At 44.3% G+C, this 12328-nt stretch overlaps 2 protein-coding genes across 2 annotated transcripts in view; both read left to right on the forward strand.

The window, feature by feature from the left end:
• Positions 1–7432, forward strand: part of VDAC1 (voltage dependent anion channel 1) — a 34915-nt gene extending 27483 nt beyond the window's left edge. The window contains exons 6-9 of the mRNA XM_019506304.1: positions 2134–2361; positions 5173–5323; positions 5874–5931; positions 6474–7432. Of these exons, the coding sequence (XP_019361849.1) occupies positions 2134–2361; positions 5173–5323; positions 5874–5931; positions 6474–6565 (529 nt within the window). The 3' untranslated portion in view covers positions 6566–7432. The remainder of the gene's footprint in view (positions 1–2133; positions 2362–5172; positions 5324–5873; positions 5932–6473) is intronic.
• A 2699-nt stretch (positions 7433–10131) lies between these two features.
• The window catches only part of CUNH5orf15 (chromosome unknown C5orf15 homolog), a 30025-nt gene continuing 27828 nt past the window's right edge, over positions 10132–12328 (forward strand). Inside the window, exon 1 of the mRNA XM_019506305.1 lies at positions 10132–10334. Within this exon, the coding sequence (XP_019361850.1) occupies positions 10145–10334 (190 nt within the window). The 5' untranslated portion in view covers positions 10132–10144. The remainder of the gene's footprint in view (positions 10335–12328) is intronic.

Consider the following 12328-nt stretch of genomic DNA (forward strand, 5'->3'; position numbering starts at 1 on the left):
CCCCCGCCACTTCTGGTCCACCTGGCCTGCATCCACCTCCCTCCCTGTTCCTCTCCCTCCCTGCCTACTGCCTCCCCCTGCCTGCCTGGGGGGTGTCTGGGCCAGGCAGCACTGGACACCACCACTGTTATCCCCCTCTTTGGCCTCAGGCAGGGAGGTGGGGGGGAAGCCCCGCTGTGGATGGCCAGGCGTGTTCTCTACCGCCAAACTTCCCTGGCAGCAGTGCAAACTTGGGCCCGCAGAGTCCGGGCCGCGCAGCCAGTCATCGCCTGCCCTCTCAGTGGTGTATGCGCAGTTGGTCAGACATGTTACAGACAGACAGACACACAAACAGACAGACAAAGACTTTTATTCTATTATAATAAAGACCAAAGAATGAGATCAAATTTCTGGGAGAAGAGAGGGAGGGAAAGGGTAACACTTCCTGCCTTGAATTACAGTTACTACAGAAAGATGCTGAAGTATCTATTTGGTTTTAAATGTGTGAACAATTTTGACTGCAGTCTGTGTAAAGGTAGGCAGATATTCTCATGCCTGTTTGAATTTTGGCTTTAGTTAATGAAATAATATAGTAAAGTTGTCTGTTCCCCTATGCTTAACAGTTTCATAGTTTCATAGTTTCTAGGGTCGGAAGGGACCTGAGCAGATCATCTAGTCCGACCCCCTGCCATGGCAGGAAAGAGTACTGGGGTCAAATGACCCCAGTAAGGTGGTCATCCAACCTCCTCTTAAAAACCCCCAGGGTGGGAGCCTGCACCACCTCACTTGGAAGCTGGTTCCAGACTCTAGCCGCCCTGACCGTGAAGTAGCGCCTCCTGATGTCCAACTTAAACCTTCCCTCCGCCAGCTTGTGACCATTGTTCCTGGTCACTCCTTGCGGCGCTCGGGGGAACAGGGACTCCCCCAGCGCCTGCTGATCCCCCCTAACCAGTTTATAACAGGCCACAAGATCCCCCCTCAGCCTTCTCTTTTGAAGGCTGAACAGGTTCAGGTCCCGCAACCTTTCCTCATAGGACCTACCCTGCTGTCCCTTGATCATACGAGTGGCCCTCCTCTGGACCCTCTCGATGCTGTCCACATCCCTCTTAAAGTGCGGCGCCCAGAACTGGACGCAGTACTCCAGCTGCGGCCTGACCAGTGCCGCATAGAGGGGGAGGATCACCTCCTTGGACCTGCTCGAGATGCATCTGTGGATGCACGACAAGGTGCAGTTGGCCTTCCTAGCCGCCTCCCCACATTGCCGACTCATGTTCATCTTGGAGTCAATAATGACTCCCAGATCCTTTTCCACCTCCGTGCTGACAAGAGGGGAGTTCCCCAGCCTGTATGTATGGTGCCGATTGTTCCTCCCCAGGTGCATCACCTTACACTTGTCTGTGTTAAACCCCATCCTGTTCTCCTCCGCCCATCCTTGTAACCTATCTAGGTCCAACTGTAGCCTGTTGCTCCCCTCTATTGTGCCCACATCCCCCCACATCTTAGTGTCATCAGCAAACTTGAACAGGGTGCTTTGCACCCCCTCATCCAAATCACTGATGAAGATGTTGAACAGGGCGGGCCCAAGGACCGAGCCCTGTGGGACCCCACTTCCCACGTCCTTCCAGGTCGAGAAGGACCCACCCACTACCACCCTCTGGGTGCGACTCTCTAACCAGTTGGCGACCCATTGGACTGTATGGGTGTCTACGCCACAGTCCCCCAGCTTCACAGAGTTTCCATCTATTTAGCATACAGAGGGACAAGACTTGAGCTGATGAGTGAAACTGTGCTAATTTACCCCATTTGCAAATCTGGCTCAATACATAATGAGTTTGCAAATAGAAGTTTCAAAGGCTTTGCCTTTCATATATTGTCATTTGACATGCAGGATGGTGCACCCAAGCCTCAGCATTCTGAATGCTCACTTTCAATTTTATTGCTCCATGTTGCTATAATTAACTGCAAATGAATTAGGTTTTTGCACATCTAAAATGTGAGACAGTTGTAAGGAGGTGACATATCCCGTGGATCTCCAGGTACGTGTAGTTTGTCTTCAACGCTGCTATTTTGGGTTGAATTAACAATGGATTAAAGCAGTTGCTACTTATGAGTGGTTGTTTTATCATAAAATAATGTTGTGGGATTTTTCTTTAGGAAAAAAAGTGCTAAAATTAAGACAGGATACAAACGAGAACACATCAATCTGGGCTGCGATATGGATTTTGATATTGCTGGCCCTTCAATACGTGGAGCTGTGGTGGTTGGCTATGAAGGCTGGTTGGCAGGTTACCAAATGAATTTTGAGACGACTAAGTCCAGAGTAACTCAGAGCAACTTTGCTGTTGGCTACAAGACTGATGAATTCCAGCTTCACACTAATGTGTAAGTATCAGTAAGTAGACAGCCAAATGTATGTGGCTTTTTAAATTTGTAATGAAGGGGAAAGGTTGGCAAAGTCAGTAAGAGGGAGAATAATCAATTTAGCGCCAACTCTTCCCTTACTGGGAACCAATAGAAATGGAGAAGCCTGAATCTTTGATGTGCCTAGGTTTTGCTTGGCAGCTGCGGCTGAGGGAGCAAGAGATGGAGGGAACCATTATCACTTGCCCACTTCTGGGAATCAAATTGATCCCGAGTAAGAGAGAGAGCCCAACATTCAATTTTAATAGATTTTGATTGTAATAGCAATAAAAACTATGCAAGATCTATGTGTATTTTCTTCATGCAAGAGAAAATAAAAGCAAGCTCTGGAGTAATGCAACCTGAAATAGAATAGTGGGTGATGATTTGGCACCAGATAAAAAAGTTGTCAGACAATAAGCAAGAACAGAAACGATCAAATGAAACTCAAGAGGGAGACAATGAAAGTTTGATGAGATTGTGGACCTAATCTTGAGACGTGTCAAAATCAGAATTCGTAACACAAACACTTGACATTTGTGCATGAAAATAGCATGAAAAGGGAGGACTAAGTGTCGTGAACATCTTCAGTTATTTTCTAATAAAAAGTAATACTTCTGCCTTTTTGGAGAAGTTTTCTCAATCTAAGTGGTTTCTCTTTTTTCGCCCTTTTGTATTGGGATAGTGGATGTGTTAGCAGGGCTATTGCAAACTGTTTCCTTTTGGGACTTGAACAGTTTTTCTGCTCTCTCAGCTGCCTCTTCAAAGGCAGTTTTGTTCTGTTTCCTGCATTTTGCAGAGATCTGATTTAGCAAGCCTTTAAAGAACAATTGAATCTTCACAGGCCAGAGGGTACCTTTGAAAGACTGCCAAATTGAAAAAGTGTGAACAGAGAACTCTTGTCCAAACAATATGCCTGGTCTTTCCACGCCATCAAAAGTTATTAGTTGTTCCATTAAGTGCTCTCAGAGGTTTTCCCCGCAGTACCCTCCACCAGTTCGAAACACTGTGGTGCAGCCTGTTGCTATAAAATGTTATAATTTTTTTCCAATGAAAGCAACAGTAAGAAAGAATTGCTAAAAAGTATAAAAAGATCTCAGCCCCCTCTGCTCCCTCTTGGATCCCCACAAACCTCTATCTTAGATGATACTCCTCAAGAATTATTAATATTATGTATTTGGCATTAGCAGTGTGTTTAATATTCTCAGCTTTAGGTATTAGGCCAGTTTTGATGGGACCAGCTCTGATGGGCTCAGCCTTCTGTAGCAGTAATATGATGGCACTCTGTCAGGTGTCTTTCTCTTTCATTTTAACATTTCAGTTAAAAAAAAATTGGCGTCTAACTAGCACAAAGGGCTGACATCCTCCAGAAGACGCAGGAAAGATTGAGCTTATAACTGGAATTCCCATCATTCCCATGCACATTATGCTTGGATGGTTCAGCATTTTCAGAGACAGTGGTGCCTAGTGGCTAGATCAGCCAGCTGGGGACTTGGCTGAGTGACCTGGGACAAGTCACTTCATCACATTCTGCCTCAGTTTCTCCATCTGTAAAATGGAGATGATACTTACCTGGTGACAAGTATATAAGAGCTAATCATTATTACATAAAGAGTCATGATATTAAATAACATGCAATCTGATACTTTGGTCTGAGGCAGGGCCAGGCAGAATTTCTCCTCTAAATATGACTTTTTAGCTTCTGTGAGCACAGCTCAACCCCTGGTGTTTCAGGACAAACACAGCTGTGTGGGAGGGTTGCACATAATTAGGGACCTCCTGAAATTGTGATTTTGCCGATTTTATGAAATCCAGGAATGCCGGCAAAATCCATGAAAAAAAAAGAAAACTTATTAAAATGCTGGCTTCCCAGAAGGCGGTCTTTCCACTCAAAGGGTTGCTGGCAAGATGGCTGTTACCCCCACCCCTTGCCACTGATTGACTGCAAGGGCTGCCTGTCATGGCCCTTGCCCCTCTCTAATCAATGGTGGGGGCGGGGCTGCATGATGGACAGCCAATCAGCCATGAGGGTGGGGCAGTGTGACAGGAAGTCCTCGTAGCCAGTCAGCAGTGAGGGGTGGGGCTACCAGGGTCCCTCAGCCAATCAGAGGTGTGGAGAGGACCTTCCTCACTTCACCTTCCAAATGGCTGTTCGGTCCCACGTACTGCCTGCAAAATCAGCGGGCAGCCGCCTCGAATTCAGGAGGTCCTTGCACATAATTTGTTTGCCTCAGCAGCTCTCAGTACTTTTTGATTCCTTGCTTTTCACGACTAGCAATTACATGGATGTTACTGAACTTCGGTCCTACAGAAAGTACTTCTGTTCTTGTCCGGAAGAATATATTTGACTATTAAAAGCTGCTGCTATTACTTGAACTTGTCAGTAGGTATAAGTATTGTTTTCCATCTAACTTTTCTATAATAATAAACCTTGGATTGCATTGGAAAATGTTGCATGGACTCCCAAGGGGGGCAGGGTTTGGATTGCTTAGATGTATAGAATGTATTACATGTGGACCATGTTTGCTCTGTGGATTCCAACCACTGAGGAGGAGAAAGTGGAAATTCTCATAATTGTGAACCAATTTCTGATTAGTTTTATGGATGGTTTATTGAAACAAAACTGTAAGGCATGAATTCTCATAATTAATCTAGTCCATTGTTTCAATTCTATGTGGTTGTTATAGAGTTATGAAACCAGCTGTAAGTGAAAACTTTATTGATATGGATTGTGTTGAAGAACCTTAACGTTTCATCGTGCAATTTAACATTTCATTAATGTGCTTGTTACAGGAATGATGGAACAGAATTTGGAGGCTCCATTTACCAGAAGGTGAACGATAAATTGGAAACTGCTGTCAATCTTGCTTGGACAGCTGGAAATAGCAACACTCGCTTTGGAATAGCAGCCAAATATCAGATTGACCCAGATGCATCTTTCTCCGTGAGTGTCATACATGTGCAGTTATAACAACTGAAAATTAGTTCTTTAATGGATATTTTAACTATAGGCATTACTTATCTGCACTCTACATTACAGAAAGTTTCAAACTGGATTATAACTTTTTTTTGGAGTCACTGGGTCAAATACCTTGATGTAAACCATGGGCGAATTTAATTCATTCTCTGTAATTTTGCTCTTTCTCAGCCTCAAAAATGCATTCTGAGAGAACTGCTGACTGTGTGGTTAAAAGCAATACAGTGTTGTCGTGTCTTTGAGCTGCCATATAGGAGAACAATTGCATGAAGTAGAAGAGACAATTCTCTTGTATTTTCGTTTCATTACAGTACTTTCAAAGTTGGTTGATAAAACATCAGTCTATATAGGAAATATTCAGTAGGATTGTACTGATACAAGTAGTGGCAGAATTTGGTCCATATACTGTAATAGAATCAACATGGAAAGGTAAAAGACTGTTCATATTTTAAGTATCAAAGACTTGGAAGAAACATACAAGGATACTGACTGGTGTACTTTTTTTCTTCTTCTGTAGGCTAAAGTGAACAACTCCAGTCTTATTGGTTTAGGATACACTCAGACTTTGAAGCCAGGTAAGTATATGCAGAAGAAATAAGTGTTGTTCTACTTGTCAACATGAGGACTGACTATCTTAGGGACTTATTTTTCCAAATGCTTTAGGCACATGGTCCGGAATATAATTATCAGAGATAAACTGTATGTCAAATGAGCAGTTGTATGTATAAAAACCCAATTAGCAAGTGCATTTGTATTAATTTCTTTTGTTGTAAGTGCTCTTTTGATTCAAAGCATGACATACCTAAACTCCCCTGGCCCAGAAACAAGAATGTAATAATGCTGATCATGGATTTAGTATAGTACAATGAAGTTACTGTCAGACTAAACGGATGAACGTGAATTCTTATAGTTTTACATTTAGTGCTTTTTCATCCATAGGCCCCAAGTCTTGATTTTTTTGCCATTCTCATTCACTTTATACCTTACTCCAAAAGTAGGCCCACTGAAATCAGTAGAGTACATGACCAGTCACCATACGTAACGATAGGAGAATTTAGTGGTGCTACTTGTTTTCATATTTACTTTCCCTCTCTGTTTTGGTCTCTTTTCTCCCTAGGAATCAAGCTCACGTTGTCTGCTTTGTTGGATGGGAAGAATGTTAATGCAGGTGGTCACAAACTTGGTCTAGGATTGGAATTTGAAGCATAAAAAAGAATTGCACAATCACTAATTTGAAAACACCTTACAGCATAGCTACCTTCAGAATTTAGTGTACCTTTCAATGTTTTATGTCTGGGATGCAAGTATTGCTATGTATCAGTCATGCTAAACCTGGTTAAAGACAGCTAAGCTTTAAAGTGTTGTTCTTTCAGAAGTGGAGAAAAAACATTTTTTAAAGATCCTGATTCCAGGCTTTTTTGGAACGCTGTTGCCCATCACAGCTGCCAAGTACACATTACAAGGGATTGGAAGGTACTGATTTACCCTTAAAGTAATGTGTAGATAAGTAAAGGCAGACTAGTGTGATATAGAAACTAGGACTTTGAAAACTGCAGATCATGATAGTGAAATCTTAATTCAGGAAGCAGTTTTCTGAGACTAAATGTTCAATTTCAATCCAGGACAGTGTGTGCAAACTTGTCTGAAAAAGGGATATCTTTAGATCAATAATTCGTATATGGTTTCAGTTTTATTTAGTTATCTTACACTTACAGTTGTCTTCAGAGTGCTTGAGAATGTCCACCATGTATAATTTCAGTACGGAGAAGGTTTGATGCAACTCAGCCAATAATACTTGTCCTGTGTTGTGATTCCTTTCCCTTGCACTAAATATGGAAAAGCTTGTAAGACAGAGCCATAAGCAGGGAAGAGTCTTTGTAACTGTAAGCACATAGTGGCATCACTTTACATTTGAAATGGACTTTTGTTTTATTACCACTTTTTTTAGCAATTTAATGGATACATTTTTAGAGTCTTCCATTTTGTGTGGAACTAGATCCCAAAGTGCTGTACTTGACACTACTCAAAATGAAAAAACCAAACCCACTTCAATAAAATATTGAAACATCACCTTTTATATGGTCTTTATGTTAATTGTGGAAATCATTTCATAATAATTCCTTGGTTTGTATAAAAACAAACAGGCATTGCCTTCTTCTACTGCTGTTATTTTTTACCCTAACTTATTTCTCTTTAAAATGACAAATAAATTGTGTGGGAGATTTGTCAACTGGAACAACTCATTTAACAGATTCTTGTAATTCAGTCTTTTACTTAAGACAGGAATTTTTAAGAATTCACTTGATTTTTTTCTTGTGGTTCTTTGCAAATATAGCACAATCGTATGACTCTCAAACTCAAATATTAAGATACAGCTTATCCTGTTGATTGACAACAATCAAAACCGGTAATATTTGTGAGAATGAATGTCAACTACGGTCTGACAAGGTTCTTTGAGTAGATGTGATATCTTTTATTAGACCAACTGAGAAGTTGGAAAAAAGTCCTTAGCAAGTTTTTTTCCAACTACTTAGTTGGTCTAATAAGAGATAGCACACCTACTCAAAAAAAACCCTTTCCTGCCTATGTCCTTAGACCAACACAGCTACAACCAAAACCCCAACTACAATCTGATAAACTGTAGCTTCACCAAATACACTTAGGCTTCCTTTATTTGTGGTCCTTGCATGCTAAGGGGGTGTCTTCATGAACCTTTGTGAAAAAACTTGTACGAATAGCATTTGTGCTGGTCTCCAGAGCACTATCTGTTCTGTAAGGTGCTGTGACACCTCTGCGTTTTCAACTAAAAGAAATAAGGTAAGGAAAAACTTAACCATTAAAACCTAGCAGCATGAGTAACTTTTTCCAGAGAAACAAAAGAATCCTTCTAACATTGACACAAATAAGTATAATTTTTTCCTATGTAAACAAGCCTTGTAGTTGGTACAGGATGGTTGATGTTAGTAGGAGATTGCCTCATGAACATATCCTCCCATACCAGGAGTCTGTTGTGATATGGCCTGTGGCAGAATTTCAAAAAAGAGTGCAACAAGCTTGAGGGAGTGGAAGAGCCATGCCTTCAAAACTAAATAATTTGTCATTTTCAGTAGCCTCAGATGCCACCCTAGTTTTCTGGGAGAGGATCCTTCTTAGTTGGAAAGGAAACGACAGTATTCTCCCAAGTTGTGACTTTCTCATGGTTCCAGAATAACAAATTATTCACAGTAGATGGCGAAGGACATACTATTGTTTCTTCCGTATGGTGATATGAGCCATACAATGGAACGTGAGGCACAGGAAAGCACGAGCCCCGCATTTTGGGAGGCATGAGCAATTTGCCAGTTTGGGAAGCATGAGCCACGCATACCCACGGTTGAGCTTTAATACAGGTACTCCTCACTTAACATCGTCCTGGTTAACGTTGTTTCATTATTAAGTCGCTGATCTATTAGAGAACATGCTCGTTTAAAGTCATGCGATGTTCGGTTATACCGTTGTTTGGCTGCTGCCTACTAGTAGGTAACTACTGTGAAGTAATTGGATTTGCTTAACATCGTTTTGCTTAAAGTGGCATTTTTCAAGAACATAACTACGATGTTAAGCGAGGAGTAGCTGTACAGCAACCAAGTCGTGTCAACATAGGTGAGACTTGCGCCCTGGAGACCTTGGTACAAGGGTGACCATCCCGTGCTCCTGTCTGTCTTGCAATGTTGTAGTTGCTGTTAACCAAGTAGCTAAACTGAAACTAGCTCAGGTATGTCTGTCCCTGCTGCCATTGACTCTCTGATTGGCGGGGACAGAACAAGAGGAAACCTGGGGTGCAGACAGAAGTGCAGCTCCCCGCTGTTACTGAGAACGCTTTGCAGGAAGCGTTCTGAGTTGCAACGATCCCTTGGAAGAAACAAGTTCACTGTTGGCTCCAAGGGAATCGAGCTGCAGGCTGCCAGCCTGCAGCTGGTTTCCCTGAGCAATGGCCCCGGCTTCCTGCTATGCTGCCAAGTTTTCAGAAGGGAAGTGGGGAAAGCAGAGGGAGCTTGTTTTAAGGGTTCCCCAGCCAGGGCTGGAAGATGGGGTGGGTGAACCACGTTCCAGTAGGGGCTACAACCCCCTCCAAACAAACTCCCTCTGGTCCCTTTCCCCCATGGGTTACTGGTGGCAACGACGGGCTGGTCCCTCCTGCCAATTGCCAATGGGAGATGGGTCCCCCAGTGTCCGATCACTGACTGGGGAGTCATCATTGTTCCCCCCCTCCCATTCTGAAACCACGGAGCAGGCAGTGCAGACAGAAGTGACGCAAAATGCTCTGTTTTGAAAAGTCTTCGTGCCACCAGGGGGTGAGATTTTCACCTGATCGGACATTTTTTCCACCAGATCCCGCCAACGGGAAGGTTGCTTTGCCTATAGGGCTTCCTTTCTCCTCCGGTGCTTTGCTAGGCGCCCGCAACCAGGCAGGAGTCAGGCGAGGGGCAAAGATTTGGGCGAATCAGCTGCCTGCTGGGGATGAATCTGGCTCTATCCCCACCAGGCAGTGGGTCCCGTACAAGGTCCTGTTCCCCAGGAGCCCTTGCAATTTATGATTCATTGACGCTGCCAGTGACTCGGCTTCGTGAGCCTAGGGCAAAATAGCTACTCCAGCCCTGCCAGCAGGTGCTCACGTGCGTGCTCGCGCATGCGCACTCCCCATGTTCTCCGCTCCTCTCTGCGCATGTCCCAGCCCGCCAGCAGCTGGCGCCAAGCCCCTCCCTCTGCGCACGCGCTCTCCCGCCCCCCTTCGCCAGCAGGCGGGAAATGCGTCATGCCGCCGGAGAGCGTCGTTACCCAGCAACGGGGCGGGAGGCGGGGCCGCAGCCACGTCAGTGTGCCGAGCCCGCCAAGATGGCCGCCACCTGTGGGGGGAGAGCTGTGAGGGACGTGCTGCCGCCGGTTTGGGCCCTGTTGCTGCTGCTCGTCGGCCCGGCCTGCGCCCACGCGGGCAACAGTGAGTGCGGGGCGGGGCCCGGGGAGGGCTCGACCCCCTCCGGCAGCAGGACGGGGGGCATCGCTGAGGGCTTTGGGGTGGAGGAGGTCTCCCCCGGCCTCCTCTCTGCTTATACCCCCGTGCCCTGTTGTGGGGCCTCCTCAAAGCCCTCCCTGAGCCGTAGCCGAGACCCGCATTTCTCAACCCTGAGGTGGGCCGCACGAGTCTGTGAAAGGGTCTCAAGGCAACTTGAAAAATGCTTCCATGCTCTTGAAAAAGGGGGTCTCCTTGAAAGGAGAAAAACACCTGCATCCTGGGACGGGAGGAGGGCGGCTGACCCGCCAGGAGCCTCCAGGAATCAGTGAAATCCTTGGGAGACTGCTGCGAGTCAGCGGGGAGATCAACGAGAGGACGTCCATTCAAATAAAGGATGTTATTCTTTAACTTTAACGGTCACAAGCCCCCAAAATGACAAAACCATAGAGCACCCGAACAAAGGACTCGCGTGAAAGGGAGAGGGGCAAGGAGGGGAGCGTGGCAGTGCTATCAAATGTTGAATCCGATTTATGCAGTTGTCCCAGTGGGTTTTTACAAGGTGATAGTCGTGTACATTTGCCTTCCTGACACAGTGATGAATGTCATTACATCATGCAATGAATAGATTAGAACAGCGCTGCTGGTGACCCTTGCTGGGGAACGAGGGGTGCTGGGTTGGGGCGGGTCTTCTCTGTTTACAAATGGGTCCCGGTACAAAAAATGTTGAGTGGTGCTGGCTTGTACAGGTACAGCTGAGAGGGCTAAACCTACCATTCGGGTTCAGGCACTCCGTGATTCAAGGTTGCTGTTGCTTAAGAAAGCCCTCGGTCATTCAGATCACCAAGTTAGTTGAAGTAGGTAAGACGCTCTCATGGACCCAGAGGGACAGTCTCCTATCTTCAGCTCCCTCTGTGCAAAAATGAAATTTATTTTCTACCTAGAGGGACTTTTTACCATCTTATACCATCTATACTTTTCCCAGAGCCTGGCAAAGGGTCTTTGATCCCAAAAGCTTGTAGAAAGGGACAGTTTTCTTGTGATTTCCCAGTTGGTCTAATAAAAGGTATCATTTTGGAACCAGGAGTTCTAGTTTTTTGTATGCTTTGAAGTAGGTGAAGTATTTTTTTTCTTTTAGTTGTGACTTGGCTATACCTTTGTCATGAAATCTTTAATCCTACAAAAAAAAAATCCATCTTTCAAGGAAGCCTTAGACTGAAATGTTGCCTATCTTGGGTTATAAGGAGTGATATTTTTGGGGCATCAATTCAGTGATCTGTATTAGCACAGAAGGGGAAAAAAAAGATGTTTTCTTGCTTGACACTTAATCGGGGTTTTCTTGGTTACGTTTCCTTTTATAAAAGCAGACAAGGTTCTGTTGGTGAATCTGATACCTTTTATTAGACCAACTTTAACTTTTATTAGGCTGACTTTCAAGTTGGTCTAATAAATATATCAGATTCACCATCAGAACCTTGTCTGCCTTTGTCCTTAGACCAGCACGGCTACAACCTACACCTACACTCATATAAAAGCTGATTTTTGTCATATATGAGCCTAAAGATGCATGTGTTCATTAGGAATTTTATGCCACTTGTTGTTTCTTGATTTAACCAGTTCAGGCTTGCAAAGACTTTTGTGTTTACTGAATTGCGTCATGAATAGTGGGATTGTTTCAGCTTAATCAAAGTTAAATACGTGATATTGTGTAATAGTAACAGTTCAACAAAACTGCTGGTAAAACACTTGCTTTCAGTATATGTGGTCATAAACCTGACATATAAAGGAATGATATTAGCTGTCCAAAAGGCTGAGTTCTGTTCCCCCCTACATTCCAGTTTAGCTCAGGGGTGGGTGATCTGCAGCAGGGGTGTCACAAGTGCCTTGGGCAGCCTCTGTGCATGGTAGATAGGGGAGGGATGTAGCACAGCAGCAGATGGGGCATGAAAATGAGAGAAGTTGGAAATGAACAAGAAATACAC

Source organism: Gavialis gangeticus, unplaced genomic scaffold (assembly GCF_001723915.1).
Source record: "Gavialis gangeticus isolate Ggan-Ray unplaced genomic scaffold, GavGan_comp1, whole genome shotgun sequence".
In the NCBI taxonomy this organism is placed as follows: domain Eukaryota; kingdom Metazoa; phylum Chordata; order Crocodylia; family Gavialidae; genus Gavialis; species Gavialis gangeticus.